This window comes from Macaca nemestrina, chromosome 13, assembly GCF_043159975.1.
Source record: "Macaca nemestrina isolate mMacNem1 chromosome 13, mMacNem.hap1, whole genome shotgun sequence".
Lineage (NCBI taxonomy): Eukaryota > Metazoa > Chordata > Mammalia > Primates > Cercopithecidae > Macaca > Macaca nemestrina.
Genome location: NC_092137.1, coordinates 31447940 through 31472026, shown reverse-complemented (window position 1 = coordinate 31472026; position 24087 = coordinate 31447940). Strand labels below are relative to the sequence as shown.

General features: G+C 41.3%; 1 protein-coding gene across 2 annotated transcripts in view; it reads left to right on the top strand.

The window, feature by feature from the left end:
* LOC105479696 (xanthine dehydrogenase) overlaps positions 1-24087 on the top strand; it is a 77337-nt gene that overhangs the window by 1531 nt on the left and 51719 nt on the right. For both annotated transcript variants that reach the window (XM_011737823.3, XM_011737824.3), the window contains exons 2-6: positions 7051-7108; positions 9844-9940; positions 11649-11757; positions 14132-14258; positions 15098-15159. In XM_011737823.3, coding sequence (XP_011736125.1) covers positions 7051-7108; positions 9844-9940; positions 11649-11757; positions 14132-14258; positions 15098-15159 — 453 coding nt within the window. The remainder of the gene's footprint in view (positions 1-7050; positions 7109-9843; positions 9941-11648; positions 11758-14131; positions 14259-15097; positions 15160-24087) is intronic.

Genomic DNA, 24087 nt, shown 5'->3' with positions numbered 1-24087 from the left:
TACAACTGGCTTTCTAGGAGACCTACTTACACAAAGACATCTCTGGAATTTTTATTAGTAATTTTTACATTGGGTAAACAGCTAGATTCAATGAATTCCAAGGTTATGTCTTACTCTTAGGTTTTATTGTTTATTAAACCAAATCATTGGTTAACGTGTGAAAGTGTACGTTTCTGCTCTTCTTCAGGGATGGCTTGCTGTTATGCACTAAATCTAGAAAGAAGCATTTCAAGGTAAATCTGGTTTGGGGAAAATTATTTTCCCTTGCATTTTACTTTCACTTTAGGAAAGTAATTTTAAATTTTTAAATGGTACCATCACATCAAACCCTATTATTTCTAGAAGCTTCTACTACTGCCAGTTTCTGTGATGAATATCCATGTTTGTAATTTATAATGGTGCAGCATGTTCAGAAACTTCAAGAACGGCAGAAGGGCAATGCAGAAAGTAATTATGTGAAAGTAGTGCTGTAAAAACAAGGCCAAGCAAGGGAATTCCTGGGCAAACAATGACAGCTGTGAGAAAGTTGTCCTCATTTTTATTCGGAAGATATTCTAGACCTTTTGTTACAGGAATTGTGCAAAGTAGTTACCAAAGAAGCTCTAAGAACTTAGTGACTCATTCTTAAATGTGAGCCTACTCCTCTCCTTATTTTGTACCACCGTCCAGGACTCTGTTTTCACTAAATGGGGTCCTGCAGAAGGTGTTAGATGCAAAAAGTCGAATACCTCTAGGGCCTTCTGTGGTGGTGATGAGCCTTGATGACTATTGTTTTCACATCTTCTTTTGTTCTAGAGTCAGAGTCAAAGGGAAGGAACTGTCCAGTCTTTTTTTTTTTTTTTTTTTTTTTATTGTAATGACAGCCTTTTTGCAAGGCAGCATTCTAGCTTTTCTGAGTAGTCACTCTGTCTAGGGGAGACTGTGGCACCTGGAAGAATCTGGGAGGATTTGGCAGGTAGGGTGCAGCCAAAGGTGTCCATGAGTGATCCCCACAACAAGTGAGTGTTGGCTACAGAGATCCTCACGGTGACTTTCACTCACTCACTCACTCACTCATCATTCACTTGCTCACTCCCCATATAGTCAACATTTATCAAGCTCCTTCTGAGGCCTCAGACAGTGGGCTATGCACTGGAGGAATAAGATCTCTAAGATCAGGCATTTGCCATTTTGGAGCCTATAGACTAGTTGGAGAGATGGATTATAATTAGACAAAGTAATACATTCTGAAATGTATTTCACAGAAAACTAGCAGCATGAGATGCTCTTCTTGGATATTCTTAAACCACTTATCACAGTGCATGGTATACAGTGTCAAACTAGTGTGGATGGAATAAGTGGATGAATTTTTAAAATTTTGAGAAATCCTGTACTAAATAAATTATTCCTCTAACTTTGTATTTTACAATTATTTTATGTTTAAAGAAAAATTGCAAGAAGAACACAAGGAGGTATTAAATACCCTTTATGTGCTTTACCAACTATTAACGTTTTGCCACATTTGCTTCATCATTCTCTCTTTCTTGCTCTGGGCACACACACAGATACACAAGTATATATTATAAGTACATAAATAATTATATATAAATGTACATAATTAATAGAAATGAATATATAGTATAAGATAGATTTCTGAACCATTTGACAGTAAGTTTCAGACATCATATTCCTTTACCTCTTATCATATGAATAAATATATTCTTTTCTTTTCTTTTTTTTTTTTTTTTTTTTTTTGAGACGGAGTTTCGCTCTGTCACCAGGCTGGAGTGCAGTAGCATGATCTCGGTTCACTGCAACCTCTGCCTCCTGGGTTCAAGCAATTCACTGCCTCACCCTACAGAGTAGCTGGGATTATAGGCACCCACCACCACACCCAGTTAATTTTTTGTATTTTTAGTAGAGACGGGGTTTCACCATCTTGGCCAGGCTGATCTTGAACTCCTGACCTCGTGATCCACCCACCTCAGCCACCCAAAGTGCTGGGATTACAGGCGTGAGCCACTGCACCCAGCCAGAATAAATATATTCTTACAAAACTATAGTCCATTTATAGAAATCAGGAAACTTAGCTTTGGTGTGAAACTATAAACTTTATGCAAATGTATTCCAATTTTCCCAATACTGGCATTTATAACTCCCCAGCCCCAGCTCGGAATCCAGGATTCTGCCTTGCAGCTGGTTGCCATGTCTTTAGTCTTCTCTAATCTAGAACAGCTCCTCAGCTTTCCTTTGTCTTTCATGACATTGGTGTTTCTGAAAAGAACAGGCCAGTTATTTCTTAGAATGTTCCTCATATTGAATTGTATTATGCTTTCTTATAATTAGATTCAGAGTCTGCATTTGGGGGCAGGAATACCACAGAAGTAATGTGTTTTTCTCACTGCTTTCTATCATTAGGTTTGTTTTTTTAACATCAGTTTTTGGGTCTTCTTTGTGATGCGAACTTTGATGACTTGGCTAAGGTGTTATCCACCAAGTTTATTCACTGTAAGATAACTTTGCTTTACCTTTATAATTAATAGAGGCTATGTGAGAAGATACTTTGGAATGATACAAATTCTTGTTCATCAAATTTTCACCCACTAGTTTGAGTATCCATTGATATTCTTTTTTAAAATAATTTTTATTGTGGTAAAATACGTAAAATTTACCATCTTAATCATTTTTATGGGTACAGTTCAGTGGTATTACATACATTTATAATATTGGGCAACCATCATCACCTTCCACCTCCATAACTTCTTTCATTTTTTAAGACAAACTCTATAAATTTACTAAACAATAACTCCATATTCTACCTTTCCTCCAGTCCCTGGAAACCACCATTTTTTCTGTCTCTATGAATTTGACTAAAGTACCTCACTTAAGGGGAATCATACAGTATGTCTTTTTGTGACTGGCTTATTTCATTTAACATAATGTTCATCTATGTTGTAGCATATATCAAAAATTCCTTCCTTTCTAAAGCTGAATAATATTCCATTGTATGGATGTACCACATTTTGCTTATCCATTCATCTATTGATGGACACTTTGGTTGCTTTCACATTTTGGCTACTGTGAATAACGTTGCCATGAACTCAGGTGTACGAATATCTGAGACCCTGATTTCAATTACTTTGTGTATAAATCCAGAAGTGGAATTGCTGGATCATATGCTAGTTCTATTTTTACTTCTTTGTGGAACCGTTCTACTATTTTTCCACAGTGACTGTGTCATTTTGTATTCCCACCAACAGTGGACAGGTGTTCCAGTTTCTCCACATCCTTATCAACACTTATTTTCTGTTTGTTTGTTTGTTGATTGTAGCCATCCTAATGGGTATAAGGTGAAATTTCATTATAGTTCTGATCAGTGATGTTCAGCATCTTTTCATTTACTTGTTGGCCATTTGTAGATCTTCTTTGGATAAATGTTTATTCAAGTCCTTTGCCCATTTCTGAATTGGGTTTTATAGTTGTTGAGTTTTAGGAGTTCTGTATTACACTTGATCTAATAGTCACTGATGACTCATTGCAACATTTACATAAAAACCAGAAGGAAAGAGAAAGAAGGGGAGATGGAAAGCCCTTTAATTTTTAATTTTTGATTTTAATTTTGTACATAGTAGATCTACATATTTATGGGGTACATGAGATACTTTGATGTAGGCATGCAATGTGTAATAATTACATGATAGAAAATGTGGTATTCATCTCCTCAAGCATTTATCCTTTGTGTTACAAATGACTCAATTATACTTTTTTAGTTATTTTTAAATGTACGATTTAATTATTATTGACTCTGGTTACTCTGTTGTGTTATCCAACACTATATCTTATTCATTCTTTCTATTTTTTGTACCTATTGGCCATCCCTACTTTCCTCCTACTCCCTACTACCCTTCCCAGCCTCTGATACCATCCTTCTACTCTATCTCTATGAGTTCAATTGTTTTGATTTTTAGCTCCCACAAATAAGTGAGAACATGTGAAGTTTGTCTTTCTGTGACTGACTTATTTCACTTAACATAATGACCTCCAGCTCCATCCGTCCATGTTGTTGCAAATGACAGGATCTCATTCTTTTTTATGGCTAAATAGCACTCCAGTGTGTATATGACCACAGTTTCTTTTCCATTCATCTGTTCATGGACACTTAAGTTGCTTCCAAATGTTGGTTGTTGTGAATAATGTTGCAAAAAACATAGGTGTGCAGATATCTGTTTTATATACTGACTTCCTTTCTTTTGTGTATATACCCAGCAGTGGGATTGCTGGGTCATATGGTAGCTCTATTCTTAATTTTTGGGGGAACCTTCAAACTGTTCTGTATAACCGTAGTGGTTGTACTAATTTCCACTGATGATTCTTAACTGGATCAGTTATTGTGCTGATTACAAGATGGCCAATCATATTTATTAGATGACATTCTTCTGTCAGGAAGAACTTTTCCATATCTTCCATTTGTTTGTTTGTTGACTATCAATTTGGACTCATAGATTTTAATGGTATTTAATGTGTTATAGCCCATTATGGCTGTTATTTCTTTTGATGCTCGAGTTTTACCAGAGCGATCTGCTTAACCCAACATTTCCTTAACTTGCTTCCCTACAAAATGTTTTTCCTTGGGGATACCCACTGGTATCCTGTTGAGAGTGTTTAATGGAGTGCACCGTGGTAATCCTGCTGCCACACCTTGAGAGTGGTACAGCCATTCTCTATAGCAATCCACTTGTGGCTGGAGTGGTATGGAAAGCCTTTATGAAGAAATTGTTTGAAGTCTTCTGATAAAGCAAAATGCAGGTGGAAGAGGAATAGCGTAGTCAAAGGCACAGGAGTTAGAAGATATAAAATGTATTTTTAGTGCAGTAAGATGACCAGCTTGGCAGGGAAGTAGAAGGGAGAAAGGCTGAAAATGAAGATTGGGAATATATTGAAAAGGGCCTTGAAAGACAACCTAAGGAACTTGGATGTTACCTTGAATATGTGGGTGGTCATGAAAGGCATTGAGCAGGGAACTGATGTGATGTGATAAAAGCAGAACTGCAGTACAGGAGAAATGAACAATGTGGTAGTAAACTAAGAGGCTCTTACTGTCGTCTACAAGAAAGGTGATAAAGATTGCTATTTTGCACATTTATGATTTCTTCTATGATTTGTAACCAGGATATTGAGTAAGCTGGACTTATGTTAATTTCATCTACTTTCCTTTAAACTTTATTCAAAGGACAAATTCTGGAAGTTTCATGAACTTTTTATTACTCTTAGTCAACAAAGAATCCTATGGTTATTTTTAAGTTTCCAGACAGTCTCAATTCAGGATGGTGTGGTGAGGATAGCAAGAAAGCTCTCCTTTAATTGGTACTGTTGTAAGGTGGCTTCCAGCTTTCTGAGTCTTTTAGGTGTTTGGAGCTGACTCTTTCATTCTTCTTGTGATGGCTTTCAAGGATCTTCAAGGGCCACCACAGAGAATATTTGCATGCATGTGTCATGACATGAGTGATGCACTTTTCTCAGGTTGCTGTTCTCCATCAGCCTCCAGTTTGGGGAAGTCCACTCCACACAGTCTCTCTTTATTGAAGGCTCCATCCTGTATTTTGGGAAATGATTTAAAGACCTCCAAGCGAACTCTTTTTATCTCGTGAATGGCTTGCATTACATCCATAGCCAACACTTCCGCATCCTTTGCTCTGCCAAGCTCTGGGAGTATGTACCAACCCCAGCACAGCCACATTTCCAACTTAAGTTTAAAGAGGAGTTTAAACTTGTCATTGTCAGTACTGATTTCTTGTTAAGCCTATCTCTTCCCCTATGCTGCAAAGGTGGCATGTTAGATTTCTTTGTAGCACAAAGTAAGCCCCCTCACTAAGTTTGAGGTGGGAGGCAAATACTCCTCCCCTTCTCCTTTAGGAAGGTGTGGGTAGTATAGTTCCGTCTAACAAAAACCTCATAACGAATTCTCTGTCTTTATTATTTCAATAATCCACATCCTTTTAAGCTTTGGTAATGTGTGAGAAGTACTGAAACGGGTTTTCGTAGATTTCCTTTGACAATTCACAGTGGAAACTGACATCGCACTTTCTAGACCACTTTTTCCACCTTATTGAACCTAGTGAGGGATCTTTGGTTTGAGATTTCTCTTCCATTTCTGATATGTGTTACTGTTGACTAATACCCATCACATGCAATGCTCTGCTCTGAGCACAGGCCAACAGACTGGCTTTCCACAGTCACACGCAGGGTCTGAGAGTGTATACTCAAAGAGGCGAAGTCCAAGATCTGCATGCCATGCTCTCAGAGGCCCCTGGAATTCACAGGTGTGATCTAGCCGTTGAAATGAGATGACAGGTTTGATTTGAAGGGGACTTTGCTTTGGTCGAACCAATGTGGAAGGTGCAATGCCTGCATGTTCTGTAGTGGGTCCCAAGGTGAGCACTGAGGTACAATTTTAGAATTTAAGGATTTGAGCATATACATAGTCTGGCTGTAGTTTATAGGTTCATTCTTAAGGAATTGTGAATAAAAATACCTACGTTTTCATGATCTATTTAGCACATTGTATTAGGCCTTTCATGCTTTGCTATAAAGAAACACCCGAGGCTGGGTCATTTATAAGAAAAGAGATTTGATTGGCTCACAGTTCTGCAGGCTGTACAAGCATGACACCGGCATGTGCTCGGCTTCTGGGGAGGTCTCAGGGAGTTTTTACTCATGGCAGAAGGCAAAGTGGGAGCAGGCACATCACATGGCCAGAGTAAGAGCAAGAGAGAGAGAGAAGGAGGCGATGCCACGCACTTTTAAATATCTCGTGAGAACTAATTCACGACTAAGGGGGTAGCACTAAGCCATTCATGAGAAATCTGCCCCCGTGATCATACTGCTTCCCACTAGGCCCCACTTTCAACACTGGAGATTACAATTAAACATGAGCTTTAGAGGGGCAATGTCCAAACTATATCACATTTCCCACTAACTCTACAAATTCTTGAGTGAGACACTGAAGGAAGAAATTGCAGAAGGATGACTAAGTATACCTATGATATATTTTTCTTTCATTTCTTTTAATAGGTGGTGGAGAAAAATGCAGATCCAGAGACAACCCTTTTGGCCTACCTGAGAAGAAGGTGTATCCTGACTTTGGAGTGGGAGTGATGGAGAAGGGGGGCAATGGTGACCGATTCTCTGGGCCTTACATTGTTTCCTAGTGACTGGTGGGGTGGCCATGAGGTGTGGAGGAAAGAGCGCTGGATTAGGACTTGGGATACCTGCATTTTAGTTGCCCCTGTAATCTGAGATTCTCAGCTACTGAATGAGAGGATTGTTTGTGGTGATCTTTGAGGTGTCTCCCAGCTAAGACTCTAGTAATGCCAAGGTTTAATCCAGGGCCTGTAGAAAGGCCCTCATTAGCCTTGGTGAGCTTCATGGTCATTCCTCTGTGGGAAGAGGGGGCCTTCCTTAGGTGACATTTGCTTAATACATAAATGCAGTTCCTGGGGAATGTTTCCAGCTCTGCCTAGGTGGAGGGAAGCAAGGGAAGTTATGTCTATTGGGAAAAGGATGCTTGAGGTAGGAATCCTATACAGGTAGCATTCATTGTAGAAACAGCAAACAGGGAGCCCTGGAGGGCGGGGGAACTCTTTAGAGAGACTGGGGTGCTGCTCCTCACTCAGTGTCGGGGAGCTTCTGGAAGAGCCCCTAAATCTTTAGTTCTGAGTATCAGAAGTATTCTGAGACCCTGGAACTAAAACAATAATAATAATTAGGGTTAACATTTAATGAGCACTTCCTATATACAGGCAGGATTCAAAGTGATTTGTGCAGCTCACCTCAATCTCCACAGGAATCCCATGGAAGCATAACACTCCCTTTCCACAGAGGAGGAACTGAGGCCTTGATATGTGAAGTGACCTGCCTTTTGCTAGTGTGTTCTGTGATGGAGACTGCACCAAAGCCTAGAGCTATGTTCCCAACCTCTCACCCACACTGGCAGCGCTCCAGGGGGCCTGTCGGCAGGACTGTGCTCATCCTGACCTCTGTCAACAAAACCCTCCTTCTCCCAGGGCGGGTGTCTAGTGGATCTTTCCAGTGACATATATGGGGACAGCAAAGATTATTTCAACCCCCACAGAAGTGAGTCTGGAGCCCATGATTTCACTCTGGTTTGCTCCCCTCCTATCATACAGTACAGTGGTTGGCTTTGGTGTACTTTGTTCTGGAATTTTTACCTTAAGTGGGTGTATCTGGAAGTTCACAGAAGATAAACCTGGGGGTGTTGGGGAGTGAAAGTGTCACTGGATCGGATCAGGTGCTTGCATGGAACTCCATTTACAGCCCATCTACCTGGGAGGTCTGGGAAGAGAAGCTCATTCTCAGAGATTATTGAGATCAATTTTAGCTTTCTAATAATAAAACTAATTTTAGTTTTTAAATCATTTCCATTGTAGTTTTGAAGGCCCAGAAGCCTCAGAAATTCCTTATCACAGCAATTGGCTGTGTCACATCTTAAATGAAATGCAAAATTGAAAGCTGGCACATAAATAGGATGACCTTGCAGCTTATGGCTGTCTGTGCTCAGAGACAATTTACGGGCGTTCCAGATTGGGGAGAAAACTCCAGCCTTGACTCTTACCCTAGCTTCCAGAGAGGTCTCCAGGCTGGGAGAAGACCTTGCTAGACTTTAGACTGCCACCATTCATCTTCAGGTGCCCCCAGAGTTGTATGACCCGCTGAGAGCTGTGTATACCCTGACTAGGACACAGCAAACCTTCACAGATGTGCTGGGGAGGAAGGAGCGTGATGAAGGGAGCTCACCCAGTCTGGAGTCAGATGGCTGTGATGCGGCCACAACGGCAGGGCAACATGAGTTCCTGTGTCATCTTGTGTGACCCACGTTACGTCTTGGGTCTCAGTTTGTTGTTTTTCAAATCTATGAGGAAGTTTCTTTCCTACATGCTAACCAAATCATTTTGAAGTTCAAACAGGTATCTAGGTGTAAGTGCTCTTCCAAAATAAGATGTTATATCATTGTTTTTAAATTTTGTCTTGAAAATGAGAGAAGTGACCAGGCGATAATCCCCTCAGTTCCCTCCATCTTCAGTAGGTGGTGGGTGGCTTAGAGGCCTGCAGGTCTGAGGGAGAAGCCGCAATGTGACTCAGGGAAAGTGACCTCCGCAATAGCTGTTCTCTAGAATAGCTCACTAGTTAGGCACTTTTTAAAACTCAAAGTAGCCGATGATCTTTCTGCAAGTATATATAAGAGTGTGGCCCAGTATTGGACGCTGACCTAAAAACAAACCACTCTATTTTAATTTCCATTCACGTATCTTGTGGGCCAAATATTCAAAAGCCTCTGGTCTAGCCCTAATTTTGATTCTTGGGGATTTATCAGCCCAAAAGTTCAGAGTGAAAAGCGAGGACTCAGAGGTCCCAGAACAGATCAATGTCTCATTCTGACCCAAGCGGCTTCATGGTGTGCCCAGCTGGGAGTGATGTGAGAACTGCCCTGTATGCTCAGGTGTATGATTTACCTGCTCACACATAGAAGACCTCAACCCAAGAGAAGGCTCTAGGACTGACCGGTCCTAGAACTCATGTCCCAAGAGATACTACTTGGGTGCTGTCCATGGGGTCCTGATGCCTTTGCTCTTCTGTGCAGTGGAGATGGCCCTGTTCCCTGCCTCCCTGGGGTGCAGTGCAGTCTCTCTGAATAAGGAGGCCAGTGGGCCTGCTGTCTTCCTGGGTTAAGGGGCCTGAGCACATGTGGGAATGAATGGCTGTGCCCACGGCTCTGCCTATGCATTTCCTAGCAACCCAGCAGACTCCTCTCCCTGAGTTCATTCTCCTTAACTCTTGACCACCCAGTGGGGCTGAGTGGAACCAAGCTCGGCTGTGGAGAGGGAGGCTGTGGGGCTTGCACAGTGATGCTCTCCAAGTATGATCGTCTGCAGAACAAGATCGTGTATCCTTTGCCTGCTGGCACCATCCATGTGGGGGCTGTGATGCAGGACCAACTTGTGAGGGAGTGCATGAGTGTATGTGTGTGCATGTGCATGTGTGTGAGCCCCTTTTTTTAAGGAGAATCTGTGCACAGGAAAACTGTAGAATGATCTCTTAACAAGTATGTTCTAGGCTTATAATATTGACCAGGCTCCGAACCGCTGATAAAATGACTTTTCTAAAATCCAGGTTTATATCACATTCCATAAAACCCGTCAATAACTCTTCATTGCCCCCAGGACAAAATCTCTTTGCTTAGTGGGCAAGGCCCTGCACAGTAGGCCCCACATTTCTTCTCCAGTTTTCTTTCTCACCATGGGCCCAGCACTCCATTCAAGCAGAGATAATTGTGAAATATCAATGACACAGGCCCACTAATTGCTTGGTCTTTGTTTAAGCTGGGACATTCTTCTAGGATTTCCCTACCTGGCTAACTCTTACTAGCTCTTTAGAACTGGATGAAAATATCACCACCTCCAGGAAGCCATCCTGGATCTCTCAGGACCGGGTTAGGTGCCCCTTGACTGTGCTGGTCCCATAGTGCCCTGTGCACAGCCTTCCCAGGTAAACTGAGGCATGATACAATTTTTTTTACAGTTTGAGAAAACAACAGTTCACGAGTTCAAGCAGCTCCAAATTAGAAGCAGTTTAGGTGCTCCACCAGGGAAATGCAAGCAGGAGGTTTTTGTAGGATGGACACAGGCAAAAAGCAAAGAAGTTATTTGACTGGTTACAATTATACAATTGCTTTATTTGGTCTATCCCATTGGAAAGTCCCTAGTTCTATAATTACAAGTTCATTGACTACTTCTGATTGGTTGATCTTAAGGCTTATTTTTTAAAATAAAGATGTTCATAAGAAGTAACTCAAGTTAAAACTCTCCCGCAAATCAAGCAGAGTTTAGGTCACTTATAAGGCCTAACTGGTTTTGTCTGCTGAGTGTTCAGGCCTGGTCTCCTTTTAAATTTACTTTAACAAGATTTAAATTGCACCTTCACATGGGCTTCAGTTTTCCGGGTTGACTGCAGGCTGTTGAAGGGCAGAGCTTTCATCTTATTCATCTTTATTTCCCCAGCCCTCAGCAGGGTGCCTGACATGTTTGGCACTCAACAACTGAATGAGTGATGAATAACAGAAGAATGCAAGGCAGTCCTAGCTAAGGGCTTGGTGTCTCATGTTGCCAGAAGGTTCCCTCTCCCTTTCCCCACAGAGGAATGAAAGCAATAGAGGTGAGGAAATGCAGGGAAGCGAAGTGATTGGAGGTTCTGGCACCGAGGCTAGGGAAGAGCCTTGCAGGCAGAAGCGTGCTTCAAGGCTGCAGCCTGCCAGAGAAACTTCCCCTTGACTCAGCCTCCAGGGTCAGGCTGAGTAACAGGCAACTGAAAGCGACCCTGGTTCCCTTGCTCCTGCTCAGAGGCTGAGGGTGCTCTGATGCCTGATCCCACAGGATTCTGAAAGGGCTCAGCTTTACCTACAAGAAGGGCTTCCTTTGTTCCTTGCCCAGTGTCTTCAGTGGAGAGGTGAGGACACTGGTAGAAGATACAAGAACATAAATGGGAGCGGAGAGACATAACATACAGCCTCACAAAGTCCTCCAGAGCCCACAGTCAGGCCCATTCTGATGACCTGAGTGGACAATAAATGGAATGACCTTAATCTGGGGTTCTAGCCACTTTTCTGCCAATGCCTGCCTGGCCCCCATCTGCTCCTTGCACCATGTTGCAGTGACAACTGTGGAAGGAATAGGAAGCACCAAGACGAGGCTGCATCCTGTGCAGGTAAACAGAGGAAAGGGAGCTGTGCTCTTGAGATCATGCTGTTTCCTCTGCAGGGAGGCTCATGCCAAAGGTGCAGACTTGCTTTGGGTTGTTGGGCAGAGTTTCACTGCTTAATCTAAGGAGGCAATTGCACCCTGGCCACCTCCCCATCTCCTGTGGGTACCACGAGGTGAAAAGAAGAAACGCCCAAGGCTGAATCTCCTTCCTGTGAGCTGGTTGGTTATAACATTGCATGATCTCAAGGGACCCAAGAGGTCAACTGAATCTGGTGGCTAGGCCAGTCCAGCTGCACCAGAATTTGGAGGAAGAGATGCAGGGAAGCTTCCTCACTTTGTTCTGGAGTGTGTTTAGGAAACTCCTAGCCTTCCCAGATTTGAATTTTGATTATCTGTGCCCCCTGTTTATAAGCCCACCTACTCCCTGCAATGGTAATTCCACACCCCTTACCTCCCACCCACAGATAGTACAAATGTAAACTGCTAGGCCTTCACCTTCATTAGAATGGAGGTTAGCAAGTACTAAATAAGATGACAGAGATTTAGTGCCTGAGCAAGGCTTTCTCCTTGATGGTGTCAGGCCACCTGAAAATGCATTGAAATCTGAAACACTTCTGGGGCGAGTGGGCAGTGATAATCTGAGAGGGGTTTGGGGAGACAATCAGGATGCTCTTAGGCCAAGTGGAAAGAAAGGGGAGTAGAGCCCTGTTGGAAGGAATGGCCATTGTCCCCAAAGCATTTTGTTTGAGGAAACTTGAGGTCTTTGGGAGATTATAATAGACGTTACCAGAGCTTGACCCAGGTCTTAATCCTCCCTTGATTATTTGAGGAGACATGTCGTTCAGGTGACGGAGTAGGAGCCTCCTGCAGAGTGGCTGGTTCTATTCCTTGGAATGGCATCTTGGGCCAGTCATGTGAGGTCAGACAGGTTGCGGTGATATTGCTTTCCATCTGTAGATTTGTTTCTTAGGCAGGAAGAGGGGAAATTACTAAACTTGTCCAACCTGAAGGACATGTGAGAGGGTTAATTAAGACTTGCTGTTTTCTTTGAAACAAATAGATGAAAGAAAGAATAAATAGTTTAAACACAGGAGTCAAGTATTAGTCCATTCACACACTGTTGATAAAGACATACCAAGACTGGGTAATGTATAAAGAAAAAGAAGTTTAATGGACTCAGTCCTACGTGGCTGGGGAAGCCTCACAATCATGACAGAAGGTGAAAAGCACATCTTACGTGGTGGCAGATGAGAGAAATGAGACCTAAGTGAAAACAGAAACCCATCAGATCTCGCGAGATTTTATTCACTACCATGAGAACAGGATGGGGGACTCACCCTATGATTCAGTTATCTCCCACAGGGTCCCTCTCACAACACGTGGGAATTATGGGATTTACAATTCAAGATGAGATTTGGGTGGGGACACAGCCAAACCACATCAGGTCATATCTGTATAATCAACCTAAAATCCTCCCTGTCCAATGGTACAGGTTCTTATTCCTAATGCACTTATTTTGGTTACATATAGGCTACAGAGCCAGATTCCACTTCTTGTCCATTTATTTGTTTTCTCTTGGTTTCTGTGACACTGTGGTTCTGACTTTTTCTTCTCTCTCCACACTAGCTCCTCTTCTGCTCAGTCTCTAATTGCTGCAGTGCCCAGAGCCCTGACCTAGGCCCTGACCTAGGCTCTTCCCCTTCCTCATCCCTACACTCTCCCTACATGAGTTTGATGTTGTCCACATGCCATTGGCACTTACATTTACAACTTCAGCTTTGACCTCTCCTCAGAAGTTAGACTTACATTTCCAATTGCCTACTTGACATCTCAATACGGATGTCTAATCTCAAACTTAAGAAAACCCTACTTTTCTCCTAATGGTTTCCTTCCCCAGTTTTCTCCCATCTAAATCAATGGCAAAGCCATCCACCGAATTGCTTAAGACAAAAATCTAGACATCACCTTTGACTGTTTCTCTCATATGCCACACCCAATCCATTCAGAAGCTGCCTTCTGGTTATGATAGTCACTGTTCTTGAAAAAGACCTTCCTAGTCATAGCTAACATTGGCTGACTGCCTGCTATATGCAGGTACAGTGTTAAGGGTTTTACATGAATTATCTCAGTTAATCCTCATCACAGCTCTAGAGGCAACTACAAGGATGGTCCTCATGATACAGATGAAGAACCTGTGACTCAGAGGGCTTGGAACCTGGCCAAGGTCACAGTTGGTAAATGGTGGCACTGGGGCTTGACTTTGTGCAGTGACTGCTACCCCCCACGGTCTCTCAACATGGGCTAGCTCCAGTCAAGTCCTTTGGGGAGCCAGGGAGGGTTCTGCTATCCCAGGTGTCTATGTCATCTGTTCCTTTTAGGAGAGAATTGCCAAAAGCCACGGCTCCCAGTGCGGGTTCTGCACCCCCGGCATCGTCATGAGTATGTACACACTGCTCCGGAATCAGCCTGAGCCCACCATGGAGGAGATTGAGAATGCCTTCCAAGGTACGGGCCTTCAGGCACAGCCTAGGAGGTGGAATGGCAAACGAGGCCCTGAAGAGGTGAGGGCAAGTGCCAGGGCAAGGAACATGAGGGACTACCCTTTGGAGGAAGGGCTCAGGCCCCCCACCCCCCGACAATGCAGTGACTAAGATCTGCTAGAAAGCCAACCCTCTCTTAGTTGGAAGAACTCCTGGTTGGTGTGGAGACCTCCTGAGGTCTCCTGCCTTTGGGTTCACCTTCCTGAGGTGTCTGTCTGCCTTCCACCAGTATTGGAGTGGGGTTGGCAGTACGTGGCTGGTGCAGGAAAACTCCACAGGGGCTAGTGATATGATTTCCTTCCCTCTCAGATTTCACCAGAACAGGATTCTGCAGGGCAAAGACCACCTATGTGTCTGTTTCTCTGAATTAAATAGAGAAGCCTCCCCATCTATTCACCATTTCTATCCATCATCTATTCAGTTATTTTGAATCACATCCTATGCCACAGGGATAAAAGATACAGCCTCTACTCTCAAAAAGTTCATACTCTGAAGAAGAGACTTTATAATGTAGTCTGATAGGCTAACTGATGAAGCTATGATCAGCCACTGTGGGAGCACTTAGGAGAGGCACCTGACTCAGTCTGGGCATTCTAGGAAGGCTTCCATTCTAGGAAAGACTTATTGAAGTCATGACAGATGTTCTGAAGTCAGGATAGGAGAAGGCCAAGAGGCCTTCTAGACAGAGGTAACAATATGCAGCCTGGTAAAGAGAGCACCCAACTTAGCTGCAAGCAAAGTCACAAACTCCTCACCCATCCCAGGGACTTGCACTAACATTGCAGTTTTCTCCTTGGCCCACAGGAAATCTGTGCCGCTGCACAGGCTACAGACCCATCCTCCAGGGCTTCCGGACCTTTGCCAGGGTAAGTGGGGACCCCAGAACATCAGTGTCTCTGCTCCTAAAACAGCAACGCTCAGAAATCACTGTTGGGAGGGAAACCAAGGGCCTCTGGTCTACAAACAAGGATGATAAGATGACCAGTTAGTGAGTCTTCCCTCTGGGGACATCTGGCATGGGGAGTAGAGTCTGCTATTTTTATTCAGGGAAGGGTTCTTATGAATAGCATGGGAATTTCTGCCAGTGATGGTCTGGAGACCAGCTTTAGAAGAGGCTCACCACCTAAGAGTTAGCTTCCTCTAGTGCCTTTGGGTCTGGCAGCTTTCCCTTGGAGACTGGCAGGCTCAGCCCATGGCACAGGTGCTGAATGTAGCATTTAATAACAACCTGGCCTTGCTCAGCACTTGCACCCCTCCTCCTTTGCTCTCCTGGCTGCTTTCTGTGGCTGGCACTCTGTTGGGCTTATGAAACTGGTAATTTGATCTCCAGACAGTTTTGTGAACCCCTGCAGTGTTCATATAACTCTGAGTGAGAAGTCACAGCTGGGTGTGTGGGCATTGATTATATAAACACATACACACACCTGCCATCTGGCAAGGAAGGCAAGAGAGCTGGCATCTCCTTTCTTGGCTTAATCTTCCCCCAGGTTGTATCTGACTTCTCAATTGGGCCAAGTTAATCCTGACTCCAAATCAAACCATCTCATTTCGATTTGATCCTGGGTCCAGGGGAGTTACAGACTCCTATGCTTTCCACTCACCTTTAGGGTTGGCACGTCATGAAAGAGTGCTGTGTGCATATAATCCAAGAAGGGGTGGGTAGACATGGAGACAGGACCTTATAAGGATGGAAAACACCACACTCTGATTAATGCTGCTGATGATGAAGAATTAGCAAGTGTGGAATTAAATGAAAATGCCTAAAAGCACAAATTCAGATTCTGCAGACCTGGGTTCAATTTGATGCACTTAATTGATGTCCGACCTTGGGCAAGTCTCCTTGTTTCTATCAGGTTGGTGCAAAAGTAACTGTGGTTTTGCCATTAAAAGTATGGAAAAAACTGTAATTTTTTTGCATCAACCTAATAAAATGGTGATTTCATTAGGTGATTTCATTAGAATATCTACCTTACTGTGTTTATAAAAACTAGGTACTTCTTGAAAAGCTTTTAGAACAATGCCTAGCACATTTCGGTTATTCAATAAATGGGAACTATAAATTATAATGCTGGTACATTTCTTCCATTAGCCGCTATATAATCTTCCCAAGTTACTCAGTGTTTCCTGAGAATCAGGGATTGTTAATCTTGCCTCTATTTACTTCATTAGAACCTGCTCAAAGTGATAAAATGTAACCAGTCCTCTTAATTTTTCAAAAGAGAAGGATTTTTGAGTATTATCAATTGCCTTCCCTCCTGGAAGTTGAAATGGCTCCTGAATTCACCATGCAGCACTTACCTCCCTCGATTCAGCTACCTACAGCATAGAGCAGAGCAAGACTGAGAGCTCTGAGCAGCCAAAATGCCTGACACACAAAAGGTGCTCAGAAGCTAATGTATGTTCCTCATTGGAGGTCCCCAAGATGTTTCTTCAGAGCCTTTTTACTTTTATTTTACACACAGCTCTAACAAACTTGGTTATCTAGTTTTCCTGTCCACAGCACGCACTAGAAAGTGTGTGGAGGGTCAGGTAGAGGTGGGCACACTGCTCACAGCAAGAAGTGACCACACCTATCTGGCGACAAGGAAAGAAATGGAGGAACCATTAAACAGGTACAAGCAAGACTTCCAGTTTCCGGTCTGGCATGTAAGCAGCTTAGGAGTCTTTATTTCATCTAAACAAGAAGAAAAAAGCTGAACAAACTGAAGAATCAACAATTGTTTTTAGGCCGGGCGCGGTGGCTCAAGCCTGTAATCCCAGCACTTTGGGAGGCCGAGACGGGCGGATCACGAGGTCAGGAGATCGAGACCATCCTGGCTAACACGGTGAAACCCCGTCTCTACTAAAAAATACAAAAAACTAGCCGGGCGAGGTGGCGGGCGCCTGTAGTCCCAGCTACTCGGGAGGCTGAGGCAGGAGAATGGCGTAAACCCAGGAGGCGGAGCTTGCAGTGAGCTGAGATCCGGTCACTGCACTCCAGCCTGGGCGACAAAGCGAGACTCCGTCTCAAAAAAAAAAAAAAAAAAAAAAAAATTGTTTTTAGATCCATCAGAGGAATGAGGTCACAGGACAACTCATTGTCTAAAAAATTGGAGAGACAGACAGGCAGACATGGCACATCAGAGCAGAAACCCAGGAGCAAAAACCTCTGCAGGAATCTTTGCCAGGATAGGAAGATGTAAGTACTAACTGATGAACTGCTGGAGTTTATACCTGGATATAAACTACAGGGGGATGTAGTCATGGAGGGGGTGCTCTACATCTTTGTGAGTTTTACCTCCAGGCGGTCCACCAGGTCCTCACAGTAAATGCTGGAGAAAAATCTCCTTGTGTTTCTGGTAGGGAGTGGGAAAAATGAACCATTTTGGAATATACCAGAGTATTCCGTTCTTCTTAAAAAGGCCTGCCCTCAGGAGAAATTATTTTACCACAGCCTAAACTTCGGAGGTTATATTAGAGCCTAACCTACCTTGGGGAGGGGAAATATGCAACCCCCCGCCCGCTAGTCTTTCACCCGTGGGAAGGGAAATACACAAGCCCAGCCCCCTCCAGCCATCCTCTCCCACCAAATGGAGAAAAAAAAAACCCTGAGAAGCACTTGTGAAGTTCACAGGCGAGGGGCACAAGCTCACCAAAAAACTGAGACTAATCCTAGGACTATACGATACTTCGCCCTCATATCTTACCAATAAATTAACTAAAGGCCTATTTACATCAGATCCTTTTAGCCAGTACATCATGTCCACCTTTCAACCAAAAATTATAAGGCATAGTCAAAGGCAAACACAATTTGAAGAGACTGAACAAGTAGCAGAACCAGAGTCAAATAGGGCAGGAATGTTGGAATTAACAAAAGAGGAATTTTATAAAGCTATGCTTAGTATGCTAAGAGCTTTAATGGAAGAAAATAGATAACGTACTAGAACAGATCAATAATCTAGGCAGAGAATGGACATTCTAAGAATTAAAAAGAAATGCTAGAGATTGAAAATACTTATACCAAATTGAAGACCACTTTCGGTGGGCTCATTAGTAGACTGGACATGGCTGAGACAAGAATCTCTGATCTTGAGGATGTAACAATGCAAACTTTCAAAACCAAAAAACAGAGAAAAGGGAGTGAATGAAAACAAAACAGAAACAAATAAGAACTGTGTGATAACTACAAAAGGTGTAACATATGGGTAATGAGAATATCAGAAGAAGAAGAAAAAGAGAAAGGAAAAGCAGCAATATTTGAAACAATAATGACTGAGAATTTCCCAAAATTAACGTCAGACTTTAAACCACAGTCAGGAAATTCAGAGAACACAAACCAGGATAAATACCAAAAAAACCAAAACCAAACAAAAACTACACCAAGGCCTGTGATATTCAAACTTCAAAAAATCAAAGGTAAAGAAAAATGACTTGAAAGAAGCCAGAGGAAAACACCCCTCACCTACAGAGGAGCCAAGATAAAATTATATCTGACTTTTCCCAGAAACCATGCAAGCAAGAAGCATGGAGTAAAATACCGAAAGTGTTGAAAGAAAAAACCAAAGCACCTAAAATTCTGTAACCTCCAAAAGTATCCTTCAAAAGCGAGTGAGAAATATTTTCTCAAACAAAACTTGAGAGAATTTGTTGCCAGTAGACCTGTCTTGTAAGAAATATTAAAAGAAGTTCTTTAAAAAGAAGGAAAATGATGTAGGCCAGAAACTCAGATCTACATAAAGGAAGAGCATCAGAGAATGAATAAGTAAAGGTAAAATAAAAATTTTTATTTTTCTTGATCTTAATTGGTCTAACAGATAGCAATTTGTTCAAGATAATCATAGCAACAATGCATTTGTTTATGTGTGCAGATGTATATATATATGTGCTTGTGTATAAGTAAAATGAATGACAACAATGATAAAACAAACAAGAGGGAAAAATTAGAAATGCTTTGTTATTATAAGATACTATCACTACCTGTAAAGTGGCATAGTGTTATTTAAAAGTGGATTTGGATTAGTTAAAAATGTATACTGCAAACTCTAGGGCAACCACCAGAAAAAAAAAGAAAAAAGGAAGTATAATCGATATTTTATGAAAGGAAAGGAGATGAAATTATTTACAATGCTCAGTTAAAACCACAAAAGTCAGAAAATGTGTGAAAGACAAAACTAGAAGCAAAGAACAAGGATGACAAATAGAAAACAATAACAAATATGGTAGATACTAATCCAACTGTATCAATGATTACCTTTAATGTCAGTGATCTAAATATACCATTTAAAAGACAGACATTGTTAGAGTAGATGAAAATAACAAGACCCAACTATATGCTGTCTACAAGAAACCTAGTTTAAATAAAAATACACACATAGATTAAAACTAAGTAGATGAAGAAAGGTAGACCATGATATACTAATCAAAAGAAAGTGGAAGTAGCATATTAATTTTGTACACAGCAAACTTCAGATCAAGAATAGTTACCAGAGAAAAAGAGGGGCCCTAAAAATAATAAAGGAATCAATACTTCAAGAAGACATAACAGTCCTTAATGTGTATGCACCTAACAACAGAGCTTCAAAATACATGAGGAAAATGTGATGGAACTGCACAGACAAATAGATGAATCCATTATTATATGTGAAGACTTCAACACCCTTGTATCAGAAATGGACAGCACCAGGCGAAAAATCAGTAAGGACATAGTTGGACTCAACGGCACCATCAATTAATTGGATATAATGACATTTATAGACTACTTTAGCCAAAAACAGCAGAGAAGACATTTTTCTCAAGCTCATGTGGAATATTCACCTAGATGGACCACATTCTGTGCTATGAAACACACATTTATAAATTTAATTTGCATGAATAGAGATCATACAATGTCTGCTTTCAAACCAAAATGAAATTTAACTAGACATCAATAACAGAAAGATAGCTGGAAAACCCCCAAATGCTTGAAGATTAAACAACACAATTCAAAAGAACAGAGGTTCAAAAAGATAATCTCAAGAGAAATTTTAAAATATTTTGAATTAAATGAAATTGAAAATATAGCTTATCAAAATTTATAAGATGCAGTGAAAACAATGCTGAGTAGGAAATTTATAATATTGAATGCATATATTAGAAAGGAAGATTAAAAATCAGTAATCCACCAGGCACAGTGGCTCACTCCTGTAATCCCAGCACTTTGGGAGGCTGAGGTGGGCAGACCACGAGGTCAGGAGTTCAAGACCAGCCTGACCAACATGGTGAAACCCCGTTTCTACTAAAAATACAAAAATTAGCCAGGCATGCTGGCACGCACCTGTAATCCTAGCTACTCAGGAGGCTGAGGCAGGAGAATCACTTGAACCCGGGAAGCAGAGGTTGCAGCGAGCCAAGATTGCGCCATTGCATCCAGCCTGGGTGACAGAGCGAGATTCCATCTCAAATATATAAATAAATAAAGTAATAAAAAATAAAATACAAATAAAATCAGTAATCTGGGCTCCCACTTTAGAAAACTAGAAAAAAAAAGACTAATTAAATTCAAAGTAAGCTGAAGAAAAATAAAATTTGGAGCAAAAATCAATTTCATTGAAAACAGACAATCAATAGAGAAAATCAACATAACTGAAATTTGGTTCCTTAAAAAGACCAATAAAATTAATAAGTCTCTGACTAAGTTAACTAAGAAAAAAAAGAGAAGATACAAATTACTAATATCAAAATAAAAAGATATTACTATAGATCTCATGTACATTAAATGGATAATGAAGGAATATTAAGAACAACTCTATGCTCATACACTTGATAACCTAGATGAAATAAAACAATTCCTTGAAAGACGTAAGCTACCAAAACTCATACAAGTAGATAATCTGAATAGGCCTATAACTATTGAAGAAATTGAATCTTAATTAATAACCTTTAACACAGAAAGCACCAGGCCCAGATAGATTCACTGGTAAATCCTATCAAACATTTAAAAAAGAAATTATGTCAATTCTCTACAATCTCTTCCAGAAGATAGAATCAGAGGTAATACAAAAGTTAATCACTTTCCTATATAACAGCAATGAATAAGTGGAACTTGAAATTCAAAACACATTATCATTTATGTTTTACATTAGTACTCCCCAACAAATGAAATACTTAGGTATGAATCTAAAAAGTATGTACAAGATTTATGTGAGAGAAACTACAAAACTCTGATGAACAAAATCAAAGAACTAAATAAATGGAGAGAGATTTCTTTTTCATGAATAAGGAGACTGAACAAGTCAAGATGTCTGTTGTTCCCAACTTAGACTCAATGCAATCCCAAACAAAATCCCAGTAAATTATTTTTTGGCTATCAACAAATTGATCCTAAGGTTTATATGGAGAAGAAAAAGATCCAGAGTAGCCAACTCAATATTGAAGGAAAATAGAGAACAAAGTCAGAGGACTGACACTATCCAATTTCAAGATTTATTAGAAAACTGCAGTAATCAAGACAGTGTAGTATGGACACAGTCCATACTACAAAAAGAATGGACAAAAGAACGGACAAAGAGATCAATGAAACAGAATAGAGAGCCCAGAAATAGACCAACATAAATAGAGTCAATTGATCTTTCACAAATAAGAAAAGGCAATACAATGGAGCAAAGATGATCTTTTTAACAAACGGAGCTGCAACAACTGGACATTCACATACAAAAAAAAAAATGAATCTAGACACAGACATTATACCCTTCTCAAAATGAATCATAAAACTAAATGTAAAACAATAAAACTCCTAGAAGATAACATAGGAGAAACCCTAGATGACCTTGGAATGATGACGACTTTTTAGATGCAACACCAAAGGCATGATCCATAAAAGAAATAATTATAAGCTGGGACTTCATTAAAATTTAATAACAGAAGAGTGAGGAGTCAAGCCATACACTGGGAGAAAAATATTTGCAAAAGACACATCTTGTAAAGTACTTTACTTATCCAAATATACAAAGAACTGATAAAACTCAGCAATAAGAAAATGAACAACTAAATTAAAAAATGGGTAAAAGACCTGCACAGCTAACTCACCAAAGAAGATATATGGATGGTCAGTAAGCATGTAAGTTCAACATCACATGTCATTAGGGAATTGCAAATTGAAAGAGCAGTGAAATACCACCACACGTCTATTAGAATAGTCAAATCCAAAACACCGACAACATCAGATTCTGGTGAGGATGTGGGGCAACATGAACTCTCATTCATTGCTGGTGAGCATGCAAATTGCACAACCACTGTGGAAGACAATTTGGCAGTTTCTTACAAAACTAACCATGTTTTACCATGCACCTCAGTGATCACACACCTTGGAATTGACGTAAATGAATTTAAAACTTATTGCCACATGAAAACCTGCACAGGAACGCTTACAACAACCTTACTCATAATTGCCAAAACTTAGATGCAACCAAGATGTCCTTCAGTAGGTGAATAAACTGTAGAACGTCCAAACAATGGAATGTTAATTCAGTACCAAAATGAAAGGAGCTATCAAGCTACGAAAAGACATAGACAAACCTTAACTGCTACTACTAAGTGAAAGAAGTCAATCTTAAAAAGCTACACATCGTATGATATCAATTCTATGAAATTCTAGAAAAGACAAAACTATGGAGGCAGTAAAAAGACTAGTGGTTGCCAGAGATTAGGGGAAAGAGATGGATGAATAGTCAGGGCACAGAGGTTTTTTAGGGCAGTACAACTCTATTCTGTAAGATATCATAAGGGTGGACACATGTAATCACGCATTTGTCAAAACCAATGGAATGTACAACGCCAAGAGTGAACCTTCATATAAATTATGGGCTTTGGGTGATAATGATGGGTCAATGTGGGTCCATCAATTGTAACAAATGTACCATTTTTGAGGATGCTGAAGTGAGGCAGGTTGTGCATATATGTTGGGATAGGGGATATTTGGGAATTCTCTATATGTTCCACTCAGTTTTTTCTGTGAACCTTAAACCACTCTTAAAAAATAAAGCTTTTTTTTTTTTTTTTTTTTTTTTTTTTTTTTTTTTTTTTTAAAGGCACCAGAGCAGAAGTCTTAGCCTATTTAGTAAACTAGGAATCTCAAGAGGGTGGGGATGAGAAAATGTAGTCTTATCCAACCTCAATAGACCTGGAGGGCAGTGACGCATCACTGCACATCACAGTAATTTATGTCATTAACACACCAATGAATTATCAAGAAAATAGACCTAAGTAATAATGCGCCGGCACTTTGTCTGGAAAAGGCGCTTCTGTGAAATACGGCCTTCCTCAGGAGGGCCAGGTGAGTGGGGTTCAGGACTTTCACTTCAGGCAGGGCGGGGCATTTCCATGCCTCACTCCTCCAAGAAGAAACATGAGAAGAGGCACTAAGAAACCTCTCTTCCTTTCTTTCTGTCTAAATAAAGAGGGGAAGTACAAGGTGGCTGGCTGGGGGGAGGCTCAGAATGGACAGAGCAGGTCTGGCGTCCAGTGCCGGAGCTGGGAATGCAGGAAGAGTCTGTACACGGAGCAGCATGTGCAGGTGGTGGGGTGAGTGGGGCGTTTCTCTCCTGATGCCACCGCCTGCCTGCTTACAACTCCTCCAAGGTCACACCTCCAGCGTCCCGTGAGCGCTTTCTTGGGGAAGTCATTGAGTTGTGAAACAGCCTCTGGGAAACGCCAACACGGTATGGTGTCTCCTGTGGCTGACATGCAGAAGGACTGCTCCCGGCCTGCTTTTTCAGGAATTGACTACCCCAGTGCCTGGGGCAGAGCCTATGAGTTTTCCCTACTTTTTCATCTCAGCA